General features: G+C 48.8%; 1 protein-coding gene across 2 annotated transcripts in view; it reads right to left on the minus strand.

The window, feature by feature from the left end:
- Nucleotides 1–24,337, minus strand: part of RICTOR (RPTOR independent companion of MTOR complex 2) — a 1,615,046-nt gene that overhangs the window by 1,367,594 nt on the left and 223,115 nt on the right. For both annotated transcript variants that reach the window (XM_069627164.1, XM_069627163.1), the window contains exon 11: nucleotides 22,664–22,746. In XM_069627164.1, the coding sequence (XP_069483265.1) occupies nucleotides 22,664–22,746 (83 nt within the window). The remainder of the gene's footprint in view (nucleotides 1–22,663; nucleotides 22,747–24,337) is intronic.

Genomic DNA, 24,337 nt, shown 5'->3' on the forward strand with positions numbered 1-24,337 from the left:
CTACCTTTTTTCAAATGGGGCAATCCCCAGATCGATATGTTTGCGACGGCGACGAACACCAAGTGCTGGAGGTTCGCCAGCAGGTTTCCCCAGCCAGGGAGCATGGGGGGAGGGGGGACGGGACGCGTTCTCATTCCCTTGGGAAGGCCGGTTTCCGTATGTGTTCCCGCTGTTGCTTCTACGAGTCATCAACTCAGACGGTCCCGGTGCAAGATGATCCTCGTCGCACCAGCGTGTCAGAGGCAGATCTGGTACCCGGACCATCTCGGCATGTCTGCGTCACTGCCAGTGGTTGCGGATCTTCTCGCCAGGGAAGGAGGCACCATTTTCACCACGACCCGGGGTCTGTGAACCTGAAGGCCTGGCTCCTGCAGACTGCAAAGAGATTCTAGTTAAGGCCAGGGCATCATCTACTTTCAAATGCTACGGACACAAATGGAAGCGCTTTACAGTTGGGTGTTCTCAGAAGATCAACCCTCTGCGGGTCACAGCCCCTCAAGCAAACCCGCCTCCCAACCATCCCCCTGCACCCCGATTAGTGTCTTGACCCAAAAAAAAAAAAAACGAAAAACAAACTCACGGTGCGTGGCGTCCTCGCCAGCACCATCACTGCACAGGAAGCTGGCCAAGGTGAGTTTGCCCCCAGATGCCCCTATGACTATTCCAAACACTGTAAAAGTGTTTAAAATGGCATCTTTGCACGCTCGGTGCTCCAGTCCCCTTCCTCCTTCCCCCCCCACCTTCTCCAGCCCAATCCCGCCTCCCAACCCTCCCCCTGCACCCTGATTGGTGTCTTGGCCACAGATCATGAACCCTCCCAGGGCAGCCCTCTAGCCGGCAGCCCCTGTGGCTAAGGGCCCCAAGGCAAAGGGCGGCTCCAACAGAGATGGCCCCAAGACGTGTCTGCAGGTGTCCGCAGGTGAAAGCCAAGGAAGTCAGCAGACATCAAAAAAACTGTGAGTGTGGCTTGGGTGGGGTGTAGAGCAATTACTCTACTCCAGAAAGCCCCTGTCAATCTACCTTACCTTCCATAGCGCAGACTGCCATAGACTTAGACAATACATACTTGGTAAGACCTCTGACCATTGAAAATGGATTGTAAATGTTGCCTTGTGATGCATATTAACTTACTTGCCAATTTTAGCCAGTGCCACACCTGTAAGGAACTGAACTTCCGCCTGCGTCACACTGAGATAGAAATGTGACTCTTAACATGCACCACAGTTAGAATTCTGAACTTTAGCTTGCATCGCATCTAGATAGAAATTTGAATCTCTGCATGTGCCACACCTAGATGGAATCGTATAATTGCAATGACAGCAATGCCAACGAACCAACCCACTAATAATTTCATCCTTCTGCATACACCTCTCAAACTCTAACCAAACACAACCACAATCCTTTAAATGCAGCAATCCGCAGAAACTCACAATATCGCAACAACAAAACAAACCACACATAGACTTGCCCAACGGTACACGACGACTACCGACCGTAAAACAACCCAAGCCCAGCCAACGGACCCACCGGATTGAGGCTGCCAACAGCACATCACTGCTCCGTTGCACTCTTCCAGCTTATTCCCCCTAACCCACCCCACTTCCTCCCTTTTTCACAGAGCCGTCAGGGGACCACTCCGGTGGTGATAGTGCGCGGTACAAATATCCTTTAACATTAACACTAATGAAGCAAAAGCCAGCCAGCTGTAATAAACAAAAGCTACCACTGAGTGACTTTTTCTTCATTGGTGCCGTAGGACGAAGACCAGAGACTGCAGGCAGGAAAGCTGCATCTGGGTAAGTGCTTTTTTTAAAAAAAAAAAAAATATATATATTTTTATATATATGTGGCAGTGAGAGGTCCCTCCCTCACTGCCAGGGGGCTGGATTACCTTCAGTTTCACGTCAGCGTGTGTAAAGCACGTCGGCGTGAAAGTAATTTTCACCACCATTTCGGGCTGCTGCGGTGAAAACAGAAGGTGAGTGTTCACCTTTCTCCGCCTCTATCTCCGGCTGTATTTCAAGCTGGAGATCGAGGCCGGTATCGGTGGAAAGGGGAGATTCTACCCTTTGCAACGATAACCATTGTGTGGCATTGCTGCCTGCGGATCGGGCGCAGGGCGCGCGATCCGTGGGCAGCAATGTCACCAGATCAATACAGATCCATTGTGACGCGGGCGGAGGGAGGGCCGCTTACTAGGTAAGTGGCCCCCTCCCCCCCCGTGGCCCCAAAGCATGGGGCCACAGCGCCTGAGACCCCTGGAGGCAGATGATCACTGCCCCCAGGGGTGAAAATAAAAAATAGAAATTCGAGGCAAGGGGGGAGGGTTTTGGGGTCCTGGGGCCCACTAGGCCACCAGGGATAGAGGGAAAAGTAGTGTCCTTGGAAAGGGGAGGTTCTTCCCTTTCCAAGGACACCACATATATGAGGCATTGCTGGTCACGGATCAGCGCAGAGCAGCCTTCACCCCACCCCTCCCCAATGGCGCCCAAAGCATGGGGGCACATATGTGCACAACCCTGGGGGCAGATGGCTGATCTGCACCCAGGGATGGGGCAGAAAAACAAGAAAATAAGATTTTTCCGGAAATGGTGTCCTTGGAAAGGGGAGATTCTCCCCTTTCAAGGACACCCTGTGTGACAGCATTGCTGTCCGCGGATCGGGCACAGGGCGCTCGATGCGCGAGCAGCAATGCACACTAGACACCAGGGATGTCTTTGAATGCGGAGGGGGATGTGGGGGCTTTTTACTGTAAGCAGCCCTCGCCCGGCCCCCAAAGCATGGGGGCACATATGTGTACAACCCTGGGGGCAGATGGCTGATCATCTGCCCCAGAGAAGGGGGCAAAATAAAAAACAAAAAGCATAAAAACAAAAAGGGAATTTTGGGTGGGAGTGGGAGTTGGGCAGAATCCTGTGCAGTTCCCTTGGGGAACACTGCAAAAAGATTAAGACACTAGGAGTAAGCAGTAAACTCAATTGGTAGCAGTCTGTACCACCCATATTTACCTGGTAGCTGTGGCTGAGCAATCAGACTTCTCTCAAGAAGAGTAGGGCAGTATATAGAGTATACACAATAGGGCTAAAAACACAGTAGAGCAAACAAACACTGACCAGAGCCTTTTATAAAAAGTATATAATTATTTATTTAAAACACACTTTAGGCAATATACTAGTACTCTAAATCAAAAGCAAGTTAAAACACAGTCAGGTAAAGTATACACTCCTCCCTTGATAACTATTAGGCAAGTCGGAGTTAAAACACCACGATTTGTTAAAGCAGATGTGAGCGCGTAACCTAGATGGCACTCCAATAGTTTAGTTAAAGGGAGAAAAAAAGGCAGAACATAGAAATAAAACAGGTCCCAACACTTTTAGAAGTTCTCAGCAAGGGAATAAAGGCAGTATATACGATAGAGCCAAAGTTCATAGGCCAGGCCCACTTTAAATGGAGCAAAGCGAAATGTGCCCAGGATCACACGGTTTAAAATGCACTAACAGTCTTTACAGAATGTTCAGAAGAGGTTGGGGCGATTCTAGAAGGTAAAGTTAGGTCTGGGGCCAACCCAGTTGGAAAGCCAAGGATTTAAGGGTCACCTTGGGCAAACCGAAGAAAGGGAGGCCGGGCAGGACACAGTACTTTAAAGAGAGAGGAAGCTCCAGCGGTGGCAGTTGTTCCTGGCAGTGGTGTTTCGACCAAGGGAAGAGAGGATCTCGAAGGAGGAGGAAATGTGGAGTCGTTGCACTGCACAAGGATGAAACCAGCCGCGGAGTTCGTTGATAAAAGGTGCGTTCCTTTTATTCGCGGTCAAAGTGGTGAAGCTTGGCTATCCGGCCGCTGGGGTGCTTGGCACGGGCGATTCGACCAAGAGACGTCTTTGGAAGGCAAAAGGGGCGAACCGGTTGGTCCCACCAGCTCCGAGGAAGAAGACTCGTCCACTAAGGCAACGCAGTCCAGGGTGCCAATTCCCCTCCTCACCCATCCTGTGGAACCCAGACAGAGTGGTACCATTTGGAGGGCTTCTGTGGATAAGCCTGCCAAAAAGTGGAACAAAGGGCTCGAACTTGGTCAGAGTTACAGAGACGGACACAAACGCCATTTGAGAAAAGTGTTCTGGCAAAAAGACCCAACCGTGAATTTAATATTAAATAAATAAACCGGCGGTATCTTTAACATTGCACCAAAAAGTGGTGCGTTTAAAATCAATTGGAAAATCCCATGGGAAATATTCTGGTGGAATATTTTGCGTGGTAACCACTGCCACCAGTCTCGCTCTACGCGGACGACCTGCTTATCTACTTGAGACTCACGCAACTCCTGCCAAAGAGTTACACAGATGTTGAAGAGATACGGAGCGGTCTACGCGTGAATTGGTCCAAATCGATCCTATTCCCCATAGGCAACATGGCAGCCGCTGGCCCCGTAGACTGCCCCTACCAGATCGCGACGGAACAGTTTAAATACCTGGGGGTAATTATCACAAAAGCACCTTACAGACTACACAGCGCTGAACCTCCACCCTGTTGTGACGAGATTTGCAGAGGACACTCGCCATTAGATCTCCCTGCCACTAACTCTGTTGGGCAGAGCAGCCCTATTCAAAATGATCGCACCCCAAGTTTTTGTACATCCTGCAAAATGCTCCGCTGCACATCCCACACCATGAATTCCTTAAGATTGACGCATCCTTCGTAAGCTACTGTGGAGCGGAGGTCATCCGCGGATTGCTCTCTCTACCCTGCAAAGGTCCATCTGGGAGGGTGGGATTGGGCTGCCCAGATTGCAGACCTATTACTGGGCCAGTCAGATAGCGGTGGTGAACGACATGCTCCATGGGGACAGAGACCTGCCGCACATCAAAAGGATCATCACCCAGGGAGGAACCTCCCCCTTGGAACTTCTGTATCGCGACCGGCGCCACACACCTGCTCTCAACATGGACACGCACATCACACGCATATGGACAGAAGCACACCGCTACATAGGCTGGGATGCAAAATTGACTCTAGCCCAACCTCTGTGGAACAACAGCCTCCTCCCCGAAATATTGAAGCTACCCAAATGGCCGGCATGGGCCCGAAGTGGTATTACCAGAGTGGGAGACGTAATAAGGGAGGAGAAACTGGTCACATTTGAAACACTGCACTCTGAATTCGCCCTCCTACCCGCGGAGGAATACCACTATACTCACTGAAACATGCACTGCAGGCCCACCGACAAGCCATCAATGATATTCCAGACTGCACCCCGCTGGAACGCAACATTGTCCAAGACCAAATACAGCGGAAAGTTACCTCAACCATGTACAATGTAATCACATCCTTTGCCACACCTGAACTGATTAGCCTAAAAGCCAGATGGGAGCGAGACGTGGGCCCACTTCAACCCGAGGACTGGACAGAAGCTTTAATGTACCCCCGGGAAGTGGCCATTTCATCGAGACGCCGACTGGTACAACTCAAAATCCTATCCCAGAGTGGCACTCTTCCGCTGGGGCAGAGTCCCGGATGCACGATGCCTGCGCTGCAAACAGGAGGAAGGTACTTTCTTCCACATCATATGGGAATGCGACAAAATACAGCAGTTATGGAGGAAGTGTTGTGACAACCTCTCCAGGGTCATGGGCAAGCCAGTGCAAAGGGGACCCAAACAGCTCCTGTTGGGGATCTCCGACGAAAGCGATCTGATCCGCTATGAGAAACTGCTCTGGTCGACCGCAACAGCAGTCCTTAGAAGGAACATTGCGCAGCTATGGGGATCTGAGAGAACTCCCTGCTACGACCAATGGGTCACAGACGTGGGCATTTGTGTGATAATGGAACGCAGGGTGTATGCTGCGAGGGTATGCCCGCAAAAAGCAGATAAAATATGGCAGAGATGGGAAGAGGATGGCTAAGCTTCCGTAGAGATGTAACGAGTAAGGTGCACTATTTGGACAAGGCGACGCTAGATTAGCGAGCCTGGCACGCTCAAGTTGATTCATGTGCTCCCGCATTGTAGACTTGATGGCCTTTAGGGCTAAGGCCCCATATCTCCTTTCCCCTTCTCTTCCCCGGTGCGGTTTACCCTTCCTTTTCCCTTTCCCTTCCCTGTAATGTAGAGATATTTGTTATGTTTATTCATGTTTTGAAAAATCAAATAAAGTTTTTGATAAAAAAAAAAAAGAAAGATTAATGCGGCGCATGCCGCAGAGTCTGCCGTGTTTTTAAGGTCATCCCAGATTGAGGTTAGGGAGGTTTCAGTTCCGTGTCGGGCTCTGAAACCTGATTGCGCCACGTCTAGGAGATTGTTGGCTTCGACAAAGGCATTTAGTTATGATTAGGCGGTTCGGTCGATGAGTTTGGCAAGGAACCTGGTATTTGAGATGGGGTGGTAGTTCTTGGGCTCAAGAGGATTGAGGGAGGTTTTTTTTATTAGAGGTTTGACATGATCAGTTTTGAATTCGCCTGGAAAAATTCCCGAGGAAAGGGAGTCATTTATGATGGATCTTGCGCGTCTTGTCCTGCGCAGGTAGAAGCAAACATTTCTTTGAGGGTTGTGGCCGGGCAAGGGTCTAGCAGAGAGCTGGATGGTTTGCGGGCAGAGAGAAGTTTGTGAAATTGGTTGGGTGATATTGGACTAAAGGAGTCGAACTTTGGTTGGGTAGGGGTCGCAGGCGGTGGGTTGGCCGGTATGGGTTGCCTGGTGGGTGTAAGAGAGCTAGTTTGTTGGTTAGAGCGTTTGTTCTTTCGAGGACTGTGGTGTAAAAGTGTGGAGAGAGTGAGTCGCACAGCGAGAGTGAGTCGTGTAGATTCGGAGGTTCAGATTCAGGTAGGGGAAGCGGGTCGGGTGAACGAATGGTGAAAGAAACAATGAAGTGATCGGAAGTACTCTTTGAACACTGTATATATGCAATGTAATTACTATTTAGACATCTATTACTGTTGAACCCTACTACTGATTTATGCAGGTTTGTAAAATTCTATATCTACTGTATTTTCTGTAACTTGTATGAAAAGCACCCTGATGCCCCTGGGCTTGGCTGCGCTATACAAATAAATAAACTAAACTAATACCATTCACATAAAGGGTCTGTAAGATAATTCTTAACCCTTTAAGTGCCATGGGTATTTCCCCCCCGCCCCCCAGTGCCAGCGCCTTTTTTGGCGATTTCGGTATATGGCTATTCAATGCCTTGTAACTTTGTTGTTACATGAGATAGCTCTGCCAAATTTGGCTCCTTTTTTTTCCCACACATGTAGGCAGTCGTAACGCCACCCAGAAATCCTAGTTGCTGTAGGGGGGTGAGAGAAAATAAGCAAAAAGGGGGAACATTTTGGGTTTTTCCAAAAAATGCCAATAAAATGATGTACAAAGAAGCCTGTGGTTTTTTTCCTTGTGAGAGCTAGGAACAAATGGTTTGCTGTGCTGAATTCCCCAATTTCCTGGCTTTCAAGAACCAGTTGAGTGGAAAATAAAACAAATTATTTTGATGTCGTTATCAACTGTTTTGTGAGAGGTAGGCGATTTTGGCCATTTTTGTCAAATGGATATGCATGGACGGAATGGAAGAAAAGGACAGGAAAGCCGAATTGGAGGACAGAAAGGCATATATCTCTGTAAAGTAGACAAGGGGTGATTTGCGTAGGTCAGGCAAACACTAGGTAGGGGAAAATGCCATAGATTGAGGGAAAAGCGGGAAGGTAGGCCATGTGTTGTTGGCAGTGTGTTTCGGTGGGTGGCCAGAGCGAAATGTCTGAGAATTGTCTTAATTTCCAGCCAATTTCAGAGACATTTCCCTGTGTCCACTCACCGAGGGCCCCCATAAATTGTGGGACAGGCTCCACAGTGGGTGAAGCAGTAAGGTTTGGGCTCCCCGGGGCCAGACTGGCACACCAATCTGCCCCTCTGTGCCAAGGCAAGTTTAGTAAACAAAGAAAATAATTCAAAATGGCAGGCTGCCCTTTAGCGGGGGCCGAGGTGCCCCATACACCACAAGGTAATTTTCTATTGTGAAGGGGGGTGCACCTCTCCACCCCCACTCCAATTGGAGGGGTGGCACATCTCATGTAGCCCTCCCGGGGGCAGATAAGTGGGGGGCTGTCCTGCACTCCTCCCTGGGCTCAGGCGTCCCTTCCTAGGAGCAGATATCTGATCCCAGGGAGGGCTGCATGACATGGCACCCACTCCATTGCGGGTGGGGGAGACGGGGTCACCACCACGCCCCATTAGAAAATTCCCCGTCCCTTTGGGGTGCCCCACAGCCCCACCCTAAAATGCGTTCCACCATTTTCCACTTTTTTCTTTGTTTACAAAATCTGCCTTGGCACAGAGCGGCACATTGGTGTGCCAATCTGGCCCGCGGATGCCCAAACTTTACTGCCCCACCCTCTGGGGGGCCTGTCCCAACATTTTTGGGGACCCTCTCCACCCTCACCCCAAATGGGTGGCCGGGGCACTTCATGCAGGCCTCCCTGGGCCTCCAACAAACAGCTGTGTGAGGTACACCCCCCTTCATTTGGGAGGGAGTGGTCCCCCAAAAATGGTGGGACAGGCCCCCCAGTGGGTCGGGCATTAAGGTTTGGGCACCCTGGCATCAGATTAGCACACCAATGTGCCCCTCTGCGCCAAGGCAAGTTTTGTAAACAAAGAAAAAAATGAAAAATGGTACACTACACTTTAGGGCGGGTTGAGGGGCAACCTAAACCGCCAGGTTATTTTCTAATGTAATGGGGGGTGACCCTCTACCCCCCCCCTCACACCAAATGCAGGGGGGGCAGCTCATTCAGCCCTCCCTGGGGGCAGATAAGAGGGGGCCATCTCATGCAACCCTCCCTGGGGTCAGATGCCCCTTCCTAGTAGCAGATATCTGCCCCCAGGTAGGGCTACAAGTGGTGCCCCCATTTCCCCTGGGGTGAGGGGGAGAGGGCCACCCCCCTTTTCTGTAAAATATATCCCTGGTGGCTAGTCCCCCCCCCCCCAGTGTTAGGTGAGAATTCTCTTATAAGGCTAATTTCCCAAACCTAGTGAGTCCCCAGCAGCTTTGCTGGATTTTTGGGATTTGTTTTTTTCTCCTGCTAAGAGTGAGACTCTCTTTACTCCCACTCTTAGGCATGATTTGAGGTATGTCTCTGACTATTTGTGTAATTTTGAGCTATGGGGTCTTTTACTCCATAGGGTATCATCTGTTTTGTGTGTGTGTGTTACACAGCACCCTCAGTGCAGTAACACAGGGGTGTCATAGTGAACCCCAAACAGACTCCATACCCTGGGACTGACTACTGTCTCCCAGGGCATGTAAAGTCACCATTGACTTTATTAGTCCAAAATTGTGAACAGAACCAGCACAAACCATCATATTGTGCAAGTACTAGAAGGGGTTAATTATATTGCCACCGGGTCTGTTTTCAAGGGGGCACTGTCCAGTCCCCGCTTGTCGAGTTTCTGGCTGGTGGCAGTGGTTACCACGCAAAATATTTCACCAGAATATTTCCTATGGGATTTTCCAATTGATTTCAAACGCACCACTTTTTGGTGCAATGTTAAAGATACCGCCGGTTTATTTATTTAATATTAAATTCACGGTTGGGTCTTTTTGCCAGAACACTTTTCTCAAATGGCGTTTGTGTCCGTCTCTGTAACTCTGACCAAGTTCGAGCCCTTTGTTCCACTTTTTGGCAGGCTTATCCACAGAAGCCCTCCAAATGGTACCACTCTGTCTGGGTTCCACAGGATGGGTGAGGAGGGGAATTGGCACCCTGGACTGTGTTGCCTTAGTGGACGAGTCTTCTTCCTCGGAGCTGGTGGGACCAACCGGTTCGCCCCTTTTGCCTTCTAAAGACGTCTCTTGGTCGAATCGCCCGTGCCAAGCACCCCAGCGGCCGGATAGCCAAGCTTCACCACTTTGACTGCGAATAAAAGCAACAAACCTTTTATCAACGAACTCCGCGGCTGGTTTCATCCTTGTGCAGTGCAACGACTCCACATTTCCTCCTCTTCGAGATCCTCTCTTCCCTTGGTCGAAACACCACTGCCAGGAACAACATGCCACCGCTGGAGCTTCCTCTCTCTTTAAAGTACTGTGTCCTGCCCGGCCTCCCTTTCTTCGGTTTGCCCAAGGTGACCCTTAAATCCTTGGCTTTCCAACTGGGTTGGCCCCAGACCTAACTTTACCTTCTAGAATCGCCCCAACCTCTTCTGAACATTCTGTAAAGACTGTTAGTGCATTTTAAACCGTGTGATCCTGGGCACATTTCGCTTTGCTCCATTTAAAGTGGGCCTGGCCTATGAACTTTGGCTCTATCGTATATACTGCCTTTATTCCCTTGCTGAGAACTTCTAAAAGTGTTGGGACCTGTTTTATTTCTATGTTCTGCCTTTTTCTCTCCCTTTAACTAAACTATTGGAGTGCCATCTAGGTTACGCGCTCACATCTGCTTTAACAAATCGTGTTGTTTTAACTCCGACTTGCCTAATAGTTATCAAGGGAGGAGTGTATACTTTACCTGACTGTTTTAACTTGCTTTTGATTTAGAGTACTAGTATATTGCCTAAAGTGTGTTTTAAATAAATAATTATATACTTTTTATACAAGGCTCTGGTCAGTGTTTGTTTGCTCTACTGTGTTTTAGCCCTATTGTGTATACTCTATATACTGCCCTACTCTTCTTGAGAGAAGTCTGACTGCTCAGCCACAGCTACCAGGTAAATATGGGTGGTACAGACTGCTACCAATTGAGTTTACTGCTTACTCCTAGTGTCTTAATCTTTTTGCAGTGTTCCCCAAGGGAACTGCACAGGATTCTGCCCAACACCCACTCCCACCCAAAATTCCCTTTTTGTTTTTATGCTTTTTGTTTTTTATTTTGCCCCCTTCTCTGGGGGCAGATGATCAGCCATCTGCCCCCAGGGTTGTACACATTTGGCCCCATGCTTTGGGGGCCGGGCGAGGGCTGCTTACAGTAAAAAGCCCCCACATCCCCCTCCGCATTCAAAGACATCCCTGGTGTCTAGTGTGCATTGCTGCTCGCACATCGAGCGCCCTGCGCCCGATCCGCGGACAGCAATGCTGTCACACAGGGTGTCCTTGAAAGGGGAGAATCTCCCCTTTCCAAGGACACCATTTCCGGAAAAATCTTATTTTCTTGTTTTTCTGCCCCCATCCCTGGGTGCAGATCAGCCATCTGCCCCCAGGGTTGTGCACATATGTGCCCCCATGCTTTGGGCGCCAAGGGGGAGGGGTGGGGTGAAGGCTGCTCTGCGCTGATCTGTGACCAGCAATGCCTCATATATGTGGTGTCCTTGGAAAGGGAAGAACCTCCCCTTTCCAAGGACACTACTTTTCCCTCTATCCCTGGTGGCCTAGTGGGCCCCAGGACCCCAAAACCCTCCCCTCTTGCCTCGAATTTCTATTTTTTATTTTCACCCCTGGGGGCAGTGATCATCTGCCTCCAGGGGTCTCCGACGATGTGGCCCCATGCTCTGGGGCCACGGGGGGGGGGCAAGGGGGCCACTTACCTAGTAAGCAGCCCTCCCTCCGCCCCGCGTCACAATGGATCTGTATTGATCTGGTGACATTGCTGCCCACGGATCGCGCGCCCTGCGCCCGATCCGCAGGCAGCAATGCCACACAATGGGTATCGTTGCAAAGGGTAGAATCTCCCCTTTCCACCGATACCGGCCTCGATCTCCAGCTTGAAATACAGCCGGAGATAGAGGCGGAGAAAGGTGAACACTCACCTTCTGTTTTCACCGCAGCAGCCCGAAATGGCGGTGAAAATTACTTTCACGCCGACGTGCTTTACACACGCTGACGTGAAACTGAAGGTAATCCAGCCCACTGGCAGTGAGGCCTGGCAGTGAGGGGGGGGGGGACCTCTCACTGCCACATATATATATATATATATATATTTTTTTTTTAAAAAGCACTTACCCAGATGCAGCTTTCCTGCCTGCAGTCTCTGGTCTTCGTCCTACGGCACCAATGAAGAAAAAGTCACTCAGTGGTAGCTTTTGTTTATTACAGCTGGCTGGCTTTTGCTTCATTAGTGTTAATGTTAAAGGATATTTGTACCGCGCACTATCACCACCGGAGTGGTCCCCTGACGGCTCTGTGAAAAAGGGAGGAAGGGGGGTGGGTTAGTGGGAATAAGCTGGAAAAGTGCAAGAGAGCAGTGATGTGCTGTTGGCAGCCTCAATCCGTTGGGTCCGTTGGCTGGGCTTGGGTTGTTTTACGGTCGGTAGTCGTCGTGTACCGTTGGGCAAGTCTATGTGTGGTTTGTTTTGTTGTTGCCGTATTGTGAAGTTTGTGCGGATTGCTGCATTTAAAGGATTGTGGTTGTGTTTGGTTAGAGTTTGAGAGGTGTATGCAGAAGGATGAAATTGTTAGTGGGTTGGTTCGTTGGCATTGCTGTCATTGCAATTATACGATTCCATCTAGGTGTGGCACATGCAGAGATTCAAATTTCTATCTAGATGCGATGCAAGCTAAAGTTCAGAATTCTAACTGTGGTGCATGTTAAGAGTCACATTTCTATCTCAGTGCGACGCAGGCGGAAGTTCAGTTCCTTACAGGTGTGGCACTGGCTAAAATTGGCAAGTAAGTTAATATGCATCACAAGGCAACATTTACAATCCATTTTCAATGGTCAGAGGTCTTACCAAGTATGTATTGTCTAAGTCTATGGCAGTCTGCGCTATGGAAGGTAAGGTAGATTGACAGGGGCTTTCTGGAGTAGAGTAATTGCTCTACACCCCACCCAAGCCACACTCACAGTTTTGTTGATGTCTGCTGACTTCCTTGACTTTCACCTGCGGACACCTGCAGACACGTCTTGGGGCCATCTCTGTTGGAGCCGCCCTTTGCCTTGGGGCCCTTAGCCACAGGGGCTGCCGGCTAGAGGGCTGCCCTGGGAGGGTTCATGATCTGTGGCCAAGACACCAATCAGGGTGCAGGGGGAGGGTTGGGAGGCGGGATTGGGCTGGAGAAGGTGGGGGGGAAGGAGGAAGGGGACTGGAGCACCGAGCGTGCAAAGATGCCATTTTAAACACTTTTACAGTGTTTGGAATAGTTATAGGGGCATCTGTGGGCAAACTCACCTTGGCCAGCTTCCTGTGCAGTGATGATGCTGGCGAGGACGCCACGCACCGTGAGTTTGTTTTTCCTTTTTTTTTTGGGCCAAGACACTAATCAGGGTGCAGGGGGAGGGTTGGGAGGCGGGATTGCTTGAGGGGCTGTGACCCGCAGAGGGTTGATCTTCTGAGAACACCCAACTGTAAAGCGCTTCCATTTGTGTCCGTAGCATTTGAAAGTAGATGATGCCCTGGCCTTAACGAGAATCTCTTTGCAGTCCGCAGGAGCCAGGCCTTCAGGTTCACAGACCCCGGGTCGTGGTGAAGAATGGTGCCTCCTTCCCTGGCGAGAAGATCCGCAACCACTAGCAGTGACGCAGACATGCCGAGATGGTCCGGGTACCAGATCTGCCTCTGACACACTGGTGCGACGAGGATCATCTTGCACCGGGACCGTCTGAGTTGATTGATGACTCGTAGAAGCATCAGCGGGAACACATACAGAAACCGGCCTTCCCAAGGGAATGAGAATGCGTCCCCCCAACCCCATGCTCCCCGGCTGGGGAAACCTGCTGGCGAACCTCCAGCACTTGGTGTTCGTCGCCGTCGCAAACATATCGATCTGGGGATTGCCCCATTTGAAAAAAGGTAGTCCAATTGATCCTGCCGAAGCTCCCACCCGTGGCAAGAGCTTAGCTCCCTGCTGAGGGAGTCGGTGACTGTTCTTTACTCCAGCCAGGTGAAAAGGAATGAGGAACATCCCCTGGGCAATGGTCTAGTGCCACAAGTCAGGCGCCTCTCTGGATATCTGGTGCCCCCCTCAACCCCTGTTTCGGCATATAAAACATTGTGGGGGTATTATCCGTGAACACCCTCACCACCTTTCCCTTGAGGGACGGCAGAAACGAGTTGAGGGTCCAATATACCACCCATCGTTCCAAGACGTTTATGTGCAACGTCTTCACCGGTAACCACAAGCCTTTGGCGTGAAGGCCGGTGTGGGCTCCCCAACCTTCCAGGGAAGCATCCGTCGTGACAGTCCTGGTACGGGGGATGTGGGGGGAGCTGGAAATCCCAGCCTCCGGCTAGATGGGAGCACACGCCCCACCACCTGATTGCTTGACGCAACGCCTCGTCGAGTCGATCTTGTCCTGGAAGCTTCCGGACACCAGGACCCAACAGGCGGCGAACTCCTGTAGCAGGCGCATCCGCAACCTGCAGAGTCAGATGAGGTAAATGCATGCGGACATGCCGAGAAGAGACTTGATGGCCCTCACTGGGGCGATCTTCAGTGGTAACAGCCGTTGCACCTTGCCCAAAATTACTGCTATCCTGTCCTCAGATGGGGATGCCAGGCATGACACTGCATCGAGCCAGGATCCCAGGAACAGTGTCCCCTGCAATGGAGTAAAGCAGGACTTTGCGTAATTCACCGAGAACCCCAGATCAGTCAGTAGGTGGACGATTCTTGCTGTGTGGTTGACGGCAATGTCTCTTGACCTGGCCTGAATGAGCCAGTCGTCCAAATAGGGGTAGACGTAGATCCCTTGTAGTCGTAGATGGGCCACCATTGGCGCCAGGCACTTGAGAATGGGAGCCGACTTCAGCCCGAAAGGAAGGGCCTTGAATTGGTAATGCTTACCCTGAACGACTTGGAGTGTCCTCTGTGAATGTGGATGTACGCATCCTCCAGGTCCGACGACGACAGAAAGTCCCCCTCTTCTAGTTATAGAGACCATTCTGAACTTCTGGGACTTCATGTATTTGTCCAGTCGTCGTAGGTTGAGAACGGCCCTTCAGCCTCCGGTCTTTTCGCACGAGGCAGTACCTAGAGTAAAGTCGAGCCCCAGAGCCGCATTGGAACTAGCTCTATTGCCCCTTTCTTCAACATGGCCAGAACCTCCAGCAGCAACTAAGGGGCGTGGTTTTCCTGCCGTGCCACTGGTGGTATTTGGAACTCCAATGTGTCCGTGGGCGAGCGCGTCCAGCACCCAACGATCGGTTCTTGATGAATCTCCAAAGCCTCTGACCTTGTATCATCAGGGAGGAAGTCCAGCAGAGGCGCCAGCGTATAACTCGGCTCCCGGTCGTAGCATGCCACGATAGCGAGGGCATTGGCAGCCTTGATGGTCGTCACTGCAGAGTAGATAACTCGCCTTCCCATCGCATCCAACTTCTTCCCCTCGTTGTCAGGAGGGGTGAACGCTGCAGAAGACGCAGAGAGTGTCGGGCCTGCAAGCACTTAGGTGCAAAGTCCGGCACCCTGTACTACTCCTCTAGGCGGTCCATCTACACTGGGGTTGTGGAAGGGATCATCCTGAGCCAGTCCTTCATCCCAAATGTCATCCAGGAGTGGGACTGAAAGGATAGTCTTCCTCTTCGCCTTGGGGCGCTGATATAAGAAGCCCTTTTTCTTCTCCGGTGTGAGCTGGAAAAGCTCTGATGCTCTGGACATCATTGCATGGAACAATCCTATTTCGTCCAGCGGAGAGGATCTGGGCGGAGGTGACATGAAGTTCCCCCATACCGTAGTCATCCGTGCCAGTCGTCACTGTATCCAACACCGTCCCACCTCTGTGAGGTGGCAGAGGAGGCAATGGTTGACAAGGAGGGAGCAGATGCCTCTTCCTCTTCTTGGATGGCAGTGCCCCTGTTGCCAATCGGGCAATTGGCACCAACGCCGCTGGAGAAGCGGGCGGCAGCGTTGCCGGCATGCTCGTCTGTATCTCGGATACCAGTGTATGCAGAGTAGAGAGAATGTCCATTGAGAGGTCTCTAGGTGGCAGCGAGGCGTTGTGATAAGAAGCTAGGGCGTAGAAATAGGGCCAAGGTCCTTATTGTCCTGAGGCCTTCGTCACCTTGCTCGACGGTATCTCCGTCGAAGTCACCCTCGTCGTAGGGCGCGACTCCGACATTTCCCTCGTCGCCACGGCCCTCCTGGATGGTCTGGAGGCAGACTAGTTCCTCCTCCTCAGCAGAGAAGATATCCGTGCCCTCCCCCTCCTACCTTCATGTCCAGAGGGGATTGTCTCGGGAAGATGATCGGCTTCCTCAATGGGCTGGAATGCGGCCTCCCTACTGGGAGGGAGGGGACATCCTAGACTTCAGAAGGGCACCCTGTGGGTCCGCCCCTGCAGCCTTTCGAAAAGGATGCTACCATCACCTTGATGAAGGGCACCGGCTTCGTCTGGTGCACCTGGGCCTTCACTGTCAGGCCAGGCCCCTCGTCCGGCTTGGCCTTCTTAAGGGTTGGGTCGGAGACTCAATCCCCTTTGGCCTTCTCTGCTGAGGGTAGGCCGGATGCCGTACCCTGTTTGGTTGTCTACAGGCCACCTTTAGCTTGCCCGGGTGATCGGACTTCCTCTTGGATGAAGATCCAGAACATTGACTGGAGACCAATTCAGCTGGAGATGTCGAATGCACACTGGCCGTCGAGGAGCCCACCGCAACGGCGCACCCGACGGTAGCAGACTTGCAGTGCTTGGCCTTTTGTTGGACCCCCGTGGGAGGGGCACCCTCAAAGGACTTAGAAGCCTGCTCAGCTTTCCTGGATCCGGGAGATGTGTGCCCCTGGCATTCCCATCGCGGTTAATTCTACTATCAGAGTCACCTCCGTCTGGCGAGGCACGACACGCCCAACAATTTGATCATGTGACGTGACATATGCCACATGACGCACACACGGTTATCATTGGCTACGCACAAGCCGGTAGTGCTTTAAAAGCACATCTACAGCTCCACACGAATGAACGCGATTAGGAGCAGGAGAGACCTACACACCACACCTATGGAATAGACAGACCCGGGATGCTGCACCAACTGCTTGCAGCCTAACTGATACTCAGGTAAGCTGTGACCATGCACTCTGAGTTTCGTAGGATCTGTATAACAACGAAGAGTCACGGCTAAGAAATTCGTATTCTGTGCCTCCCTGCATAGAATCTGTCAAGCTCACTCCCTCTAAGGAGAGAACAAGCCATGACACCAAGGGAAATGAAAACACTTTACTAAGCGGTGACGGTGCCTCAGCTGCTTCGGTCATTCAACTGTACGCCTCAGTCGGTTTGGTGAGCATTTAAATTTCGTGCATGTAAATATTTACATCCACTTGGGGAAAAGGACAGCCTAACACATTGTAGGGGCCGTAAATAACAAGATGTGCAGCAATAACACCATGAGCTAGTTAAATAGATTAAGCGATGTAGAGCACCTATGGTGATGGCCCTCTGTGTGCAAAGTTGATAATGCTGCCACATTCATTTTGGGACCCCGAAATATATGATGAACCTCATATTCCCCCATGCTATTATGGTGGCTGATGCTATCCATCTTCTGAAGGTACCTTTACAGACTGGAAGGAGGTAAACACATCGGACCACATCCCGACTTTGCCAGGACACAAGAAGTGTGGTCTAACATGGAATTTTACCACCCCTGATTGACGACCGCGCATTACCGCACAGATACTTAGATAGAGATACTCGGGAGTGATGAGTAGTTATTCGCTCTGAAGAATGAGCCTAGCGCGATGTGGTCTGTGACCGTATGCCATCTCTTTTTGGTAGGCTCATCCTGTATACCATACAAGTAATCACCACTCACCAATAAGAGCAATGGTGACACATGATCAGCAATGTTTTACAGTCTGGATCATCGACTAGGTAACCATTTGCCTTATTGAACCTATTGAATTGATACCTCCCACTTACAATGTCATCCTAGAGGCATGCCACATACTAATCTTTGGGACTGCACATGGGAATTAGGCCATGTTGTACTGACGTCTTTGGCATATTGAAATTGTCCTCCTTTTTAGACCCACTGACCATGTTATTATATGGCAGAGAAGGGCCAATTAAGATAGGTAGACTCGAGGTGGATTATTTTCTTTGATATTGAATACTAACTCTCTGCACCTTCTTAAGGACACACCACTTTTGAGAGCGGATGAACTAGAGTCTGCAGTCATCTCCTTTGATTCATCTTCTCTATACTGTCTGAATCCGGCTCTCTTTACTCTCAACACTTAGCTTACATTGTTAGCTCTCGACTTCTTAAATACTGATCCCTTGCCCCATCATGTTTCAGAAGGGATGGAGGGCGTTTGAGTAACCAGTGCCACTTGAAACCGACATTGTCCAGCTATTTATCAGCTCAGTTTATTTTGAGAATCTAATTTTAGATTCCTATACCGAGACGATATATAAAACATAGTCTCCACAATGGATAAGTATTCTCCATGTCTTTTACCGCTTTCTTATAGGGGAAGACACCTCCTGTAGTCCACTCCTCACATCTTCATGATGCAGAAGATTTGAACTTTCGCTGACTGGTCAGATGACTTGGTCTTTGACTAGGCTAACAGCACCACTCTGTTTTTTTGCCCCTGATAAATTTCCAAGGATTAACTCCCTGAATAGATTAGGAAAGAAACATGATGGGCTTTTTTTTAACCTTAGGTTTGAATTTTTTATTGTGTGAATGAATACTAATATATGAACAATTGATTGGAATGAGTGAGGACAAGTGGAAGAGTGATTGATTCAAGTATGATTTAGTGATGATGCACAACACAAGCCAGTTTTTCCATCTAGGCCAGTTTATGGGCTTTGTCTTTGGAGTTATGTTGCACATATGACCGTAGTGAATTTTTTGTCTAGTATCACACCACACTTGTTGGAAGTACTCTGTAAAAAAAAAAAAAATCATGTTTTTAATGACAAATGTGATGTATATTACTGTATAATACTAATTAAAATATGTATATTTTCTCAACACAAAGTAGTTATGCCTTATTTACTCTTAGAATGCTAGCTGAAGTTTGAGGACAGGAGCTAGTCCTTCCTGTTACAATAAGAAAGCGGTACTTTGGAGTCATTAGCCCTATTGTTTATTATCCAAGGGTTAAGCCCTTCACATGAGGGTCTGCTTTAGACTCCCGTTATAAGTTCCCTCGACCTCCCTGTGTAATGATGTGACCCTGGGAACCACCCAGTGCAGAGGCCTTGGCCTGCAGCCACTTTTCCAGCTGTTAATGCCAATCCTTCAACCTGCGTTTCGAGAGTTCACGGCAAAATGCACAATCCTCCTCCTTAAGCGTTGGGTACAGGCAGTACAGGCACTGGGAATGTTTGTCGTCCATGTAAACATTCTGAAAACTGCAGTCGGAGCAAAGCTTGAAAAGGGAAGGGGAATCATCTTCTTCTGACATGATCCACGCGGTGTAGGGCCGAAGAATCTTCTGGAAGCTTCCATAAAGAAACTCGACGAAATCCGCTCTTGAGGGGCGTTGAGGAATCCAAAAAACGGGTCCCCATTAATCAGAAGGATGATCGATGGAGCACACAGGCTCGATTGACCGAAAAATAGGTTATAACTCTTTCAAAAAGCAAAAATCGCAACTAAAGCTGGAGAGCTAAGCACAAGGACTCCCAACACTGGAATGTGCAGTAACAATTTGAAGATAGCTGCCAGAGGAGGGGGTTAGGTAGAGGGCAGTCATTGGCTGGGGGCAATATGACCCAGAGCTCAGTGATTGGTTGTTAGGAGAAAGAGTTAAGAAATGAAACAAACTTTTTTTCTTTTACCAAGGATTCCCAGCCTGACGACGGGGAATATTCATGAGCATGTGAATCCATGCCAGACCGCATGCTGGAGAAGTGAAGGTTGCGTACATGCTGATGAGACGCAAAAGAAAGCTAACCAGTGATGAACTTTTAAGAGACTGCTAACTGGGAAGCCAGAGATACAGAGTAGCGGAGTGGTACAGCGAAAGGAAGTAGTCCCCTCGATAGTCTACGCAAAATGTGAAATGAAAAGCGTCAAAGTGAACAAACTCTGAAATGTGCAAGATTATCTCTGGCAAAAGGGGAAGTGTAAAGGTGAATACTTTAGAGAACGATTTCTTTGAACTGTTTGTACTTATGGTACTAAACTACCAAGAGGCACGGGCAAATTACATGAGTGTGAGGGCTAAAGAGAAAATCAAAGTGGTCCTGCGGAGGTCTATAGTAAAAGTCTTGCACTTTCCAAAGTCTTAGACATCCGTGAAAGATCCCAGCCCGATTGAGGGAGACTGGAAGTGTGGTAAGTTAGGGGAAGGGAACCCCGGACTAATGTAAATTAAGCTTGAGGAAGGGAACCCCTGCAAATGCTGTGATTGAGAGGTCCGAGACCGGCTGAGGGACATCTGTGTGAACTTATTGTTAAATTCTGAGAGAACCTTTGGAACGCTGGAATAAGTGGCTTTAACGTGGAAGGCCAAACGGGCCTCGAACCACGTTTTGAACTGCTTTTTGCTTTGAGAACCTGGGCCAAAGTGTGCCATCCTGTCTACAGGGGACGCCTTACTCTGTGGTATCCAACGTGGGGAGGAGAGCTGACTCAGTCACTTTGTTCCTTTATAACACTGACTTTGCTTTGCATACATATTCCCCTTTACACATGTTTTGTTTAAGAGATAGGGTAGGTATTAGGTTTTGTTAGTATAGGCCATTTTGATTTGGCAGAGACCGACCAGGACTGTGTTTTATCATTATTTGATGGTAGAGACTACTCCCATCATAGCTATAGGGCAAAGCAGTTTTTTCAAACCCTGAAAATTGAATAAAGGTTTTGAAACGTGTACCTCTTGTGTCAGTGTCATACTTGTGATACCATGCGTCTCTTACAAAACCCTAAGATGAATATGGCCTTCTGCCCAAAGGTCACAGGAGCCACAATATCATCAGAATTAAGTCTCAATAGGTACGTGAAGTAAGAATGTGTTAGTGATAGTTTAAAGGTTCCACAATTATTTTACCAGAGATAAGTATGTGTTTTCTTTTGTTCCAGACCCAAAGCTAACCTAGGGGCAAAATACTCAACCCGAATGGAATAAGGAGAAAAGGGGCTTGTTGCCAATGTTAACCTATGGAGTACTGGGGGGAGAGGGAATAGATGCACTATGTTTACTTACTCTCCCCCCCCCCCGATTTTACCGGATGACTGTGGATCGTGTGAGGGCTCGATCTTCCGCTGTTGGTTCCAGTGAGAGGTGCCCCGTAGTTGCAGATTCAAGGATCTTCCGGTTGGGTGTAGCAGCAAAATGCAAACTCTGTCAATGAAGAGATGAAAGAACCACCGATGCAGGCCTCTTCAAGACACTTCAACTGTTGGAGTTCCAGCGACTGTCTCTGCACACAGGCGACGATAGACATCCTTGCAGTCGCAGTCTGAGAAGCTGCTCCAGTACAGGTACCACTGATATTGGGCCGCTGAAATATGGGGAGAAGGCAACTTGTGGTACGAGCTGGCAACCACCGGAGTTCCGCACTCAAATGCAGAACAGCCATCCTTCTGGCAAGGTAGCCCACAAGAGAGCTGGTCAGTCCCCCAGGCAGTCCAGAGACACTGCTGAAGGCTCAGAAGTGCAGGATTCTTGGGAAGACGTGGAGACTAAATTATCCCACTAGTTAAGGGACTTCAGCACAACTCTGGGTCTTCGGAGATCAGGTAGTCAAATAGGATCTGCACCATTGAAACATCCAGTGGATGTCCAACTATGGACAACTGGTCTCACATTTGTCCCACACCCAGACTTTTTGGCACCAAGGATGTGGAGTGGGACTAGACAGACCCACCCCCTTCCTGGGCCACAAAGGCAGCACTATCCCGCAAATGCAGCCACTTTCCTGGGCAAGTGCATGGCCGGCCTTATAAGGGATTTCCTAACCTGGCATGGTAGGGAGGCAACCAAACCATAAGGCCAATGAACAAGCGAACATCTAGTGGCAAAGCCATTTTATGGCACTAGCCAAGTTTAGTAGCCATACACTGTAAACTCCAATGTGCACCTTTAAAATAATGCACAAATTGTAAAAATATATCTGCTCCCACAAGCTTGTCTTTATATACATATAAAAGTAACCATAAATCTCATGTGTAAAAAGCTAGGGTAATACAAATGCATCCGCACTTTAAGGTGCTCTGTACAATGTTATAAAGTACAAGAATTCAAAAGGGAAACCGTTTCCCCTGTAGTGAAAGATTGAAGGTCTAGTCAGTTTCCCCCTAACACATTAGCAAAAGGAAGGAGAAGTGAAGCTGAAGACTTTACTTCCCTTCCAAAATCAGGACTGGATCAAAAACACCAAAAAAATGGGATTCCATACAAAAACTATGGAGGTAAGTTGCAAAAAGAAAATCTTTAACATTGCACTTGACTTAAGTCTTCAAGAAGGCTTCTAGGCCTGCCACCTTTTCAACCTCCATTTGCTTGGGGGCAGCTCTTTGCTCTAGTTGTGAGTGTTCATTTAGATGCTGTTGAACATGAATGCAGATTTCATTTATTCAGAGAAATGCTGATGATATAAATATAAAACTATGAAAAAAGTACTCTTACTATAGTGAGGCATAGCCAATGGACCATCCTGGTTTCATTACAGGTGCTCCATTTATAGTCTACATACAGAGACATACAAACACCCCAGCAAACATTTTTTTCTTGAATTCACACAAGCAGTGTTTCACAATACTAACTTGCCAAGTCAAAAGAACAGATATAGTGAGAACCCTTTTCCAGCAAAGGGATGTTTTCATTACATTTTCATAACTTTACAAAGATTTCACCTACCCGTATTTCCATATTTGGTATACAGAGAACTCCAATGAGCGAATGGATTCCAGAGTTTCCAGGCTTGCACAGGCTAATGATGCCTAGTCATGAGGGTAGATATAAAGATCAGCACAAAAAGTATATACACTAGCACAATAGCAAAGATATCACACTTTACAAAATGCACTCATTTGGCAATACAAGGCTCCAGGTTAAATGGTTTCAAATGCTAAAACAGGTTTGACAAAATGACAAATTCAAAGTTCTCATGTAGAAACAAAAGATACATATGAGGTATAATATGTAGAATGCATATTTATGAAGCAAGTATCCAGATCTCAATGACAAATCAAGAGGGATGTCGATATGTTCATCACATGGTAGCATGCCATGGTGTGCATGGCATGTAGTTATATAAATACTATTGATGAAGGACGCTGGTCACAAGTAGTATTTCATATTTAGGACCAAGTTTAAATGGTGAGGTGCAAAACGGTTCTAAGTGATTTTACCGAACAATTACAGAGTGGTACATTTCATCAAGGACAAAACACTGAAAAACACCAAATTTATTTAGTCTGGGCTGTGAAATTAACATTGCAAGACAAACATATTACCTTTGTTAGGGAGAATTCTCTTATAAGGCTAATTTCCCAAACCTAGTGAGCCCCCCAGCAGCTTTTCTGGATTTTTTGGGGTTTGTTTTTTTCTCCGGCTAAGAGTGAGACTCTCTTCCTCCCACTCTTAGGCATGATTTGAGGTATGTCTGACTCTTTGTGTGCTTATGGGCTATGGGGTCTTTTACTCCATAGGGTATCGACTGTTTTTGTATGTGTTACACAGCACCCTCAGTGCAGTAACACAGGGGTGTCATAATGACCACCAAACATAGGCTCCATACCCTGGGACTGACTACTGTCGCCCAGGGCATGTAAAGTCACCATTGACTTTGTTAGTCTTAAATTATGAACAGAACCAGTACAAACCATCATATTGTGAAAGTACTGGAAGGGGTTAATTATATTGCCCCTGGGTCTGTTTGAGGGGGCACTGTCCAGTCCCCCCTTGTTGAGTTTCTGGCTGATGGCAGTGGTTACCACGCAAAATATTCCATCAGAATATTTCCTATGGGATTTTCCCATTGATTTTAAACACACCACTTTTTGGTACAATGTTAAAGATACCGCCCGTTATTTAATATTAAATCAACGGTTGGGTCTTTTTGCCAGAACTCTTTTCTAAAATGGCGTTCGTGTCCGTCTCTGTAACTCTGACCAAGGTCGAGTCCTTTGTTCCACTTTTTGGCGGATTTCTCCACAGAAGCTCTCCAAATGATGCCACTCTGTCTGGGTTCCACAGGATGGGTGGGGAGGGGAATTGGCACCCTGGACTGCGTTGCCTTAGCAACTCAAGTCACACTCTGTTCTGATTGGGCCAGTGGTGAGCCGCCGGCTCACCACTTAGCATGTTTGAGTGACAGCTAGGCTGTTGAATGGGGGTTTTTCTGCATAAAAGCAGGGCCTTTGGGACTGGAACTTCAGAAGTCGCCACAGGACCCAAGAATCCGAAAAGGGAAGAAGCTGAGCCATCTGCAATGACGACACCACCAGTGGAGCCCTGCTGCAACAAACTCACCACTCTCCCAACGACAAGAGAAGATCTGCTGGGCGAGTCTTCTTCCTCTGAGCTGGT

The sequence above is a fragment of the Ambystoma mexicanum genome, chromosome 6p, assembly GCF_040938575.1.
Source record: "Ambystoma mexicanum isolate Mex_15411 chromosome 6p, UKY_AmexF1_1, whole genome shotgun sequence".
In the NCBI taxonomy this organism is placed as follows: domain Eukaryota; kingdom Metazoa; phylum Chordata; class Amphibia; order Caudata; family Ambystomatidae; genus Ambystoma; species Ambystoma mexicanum.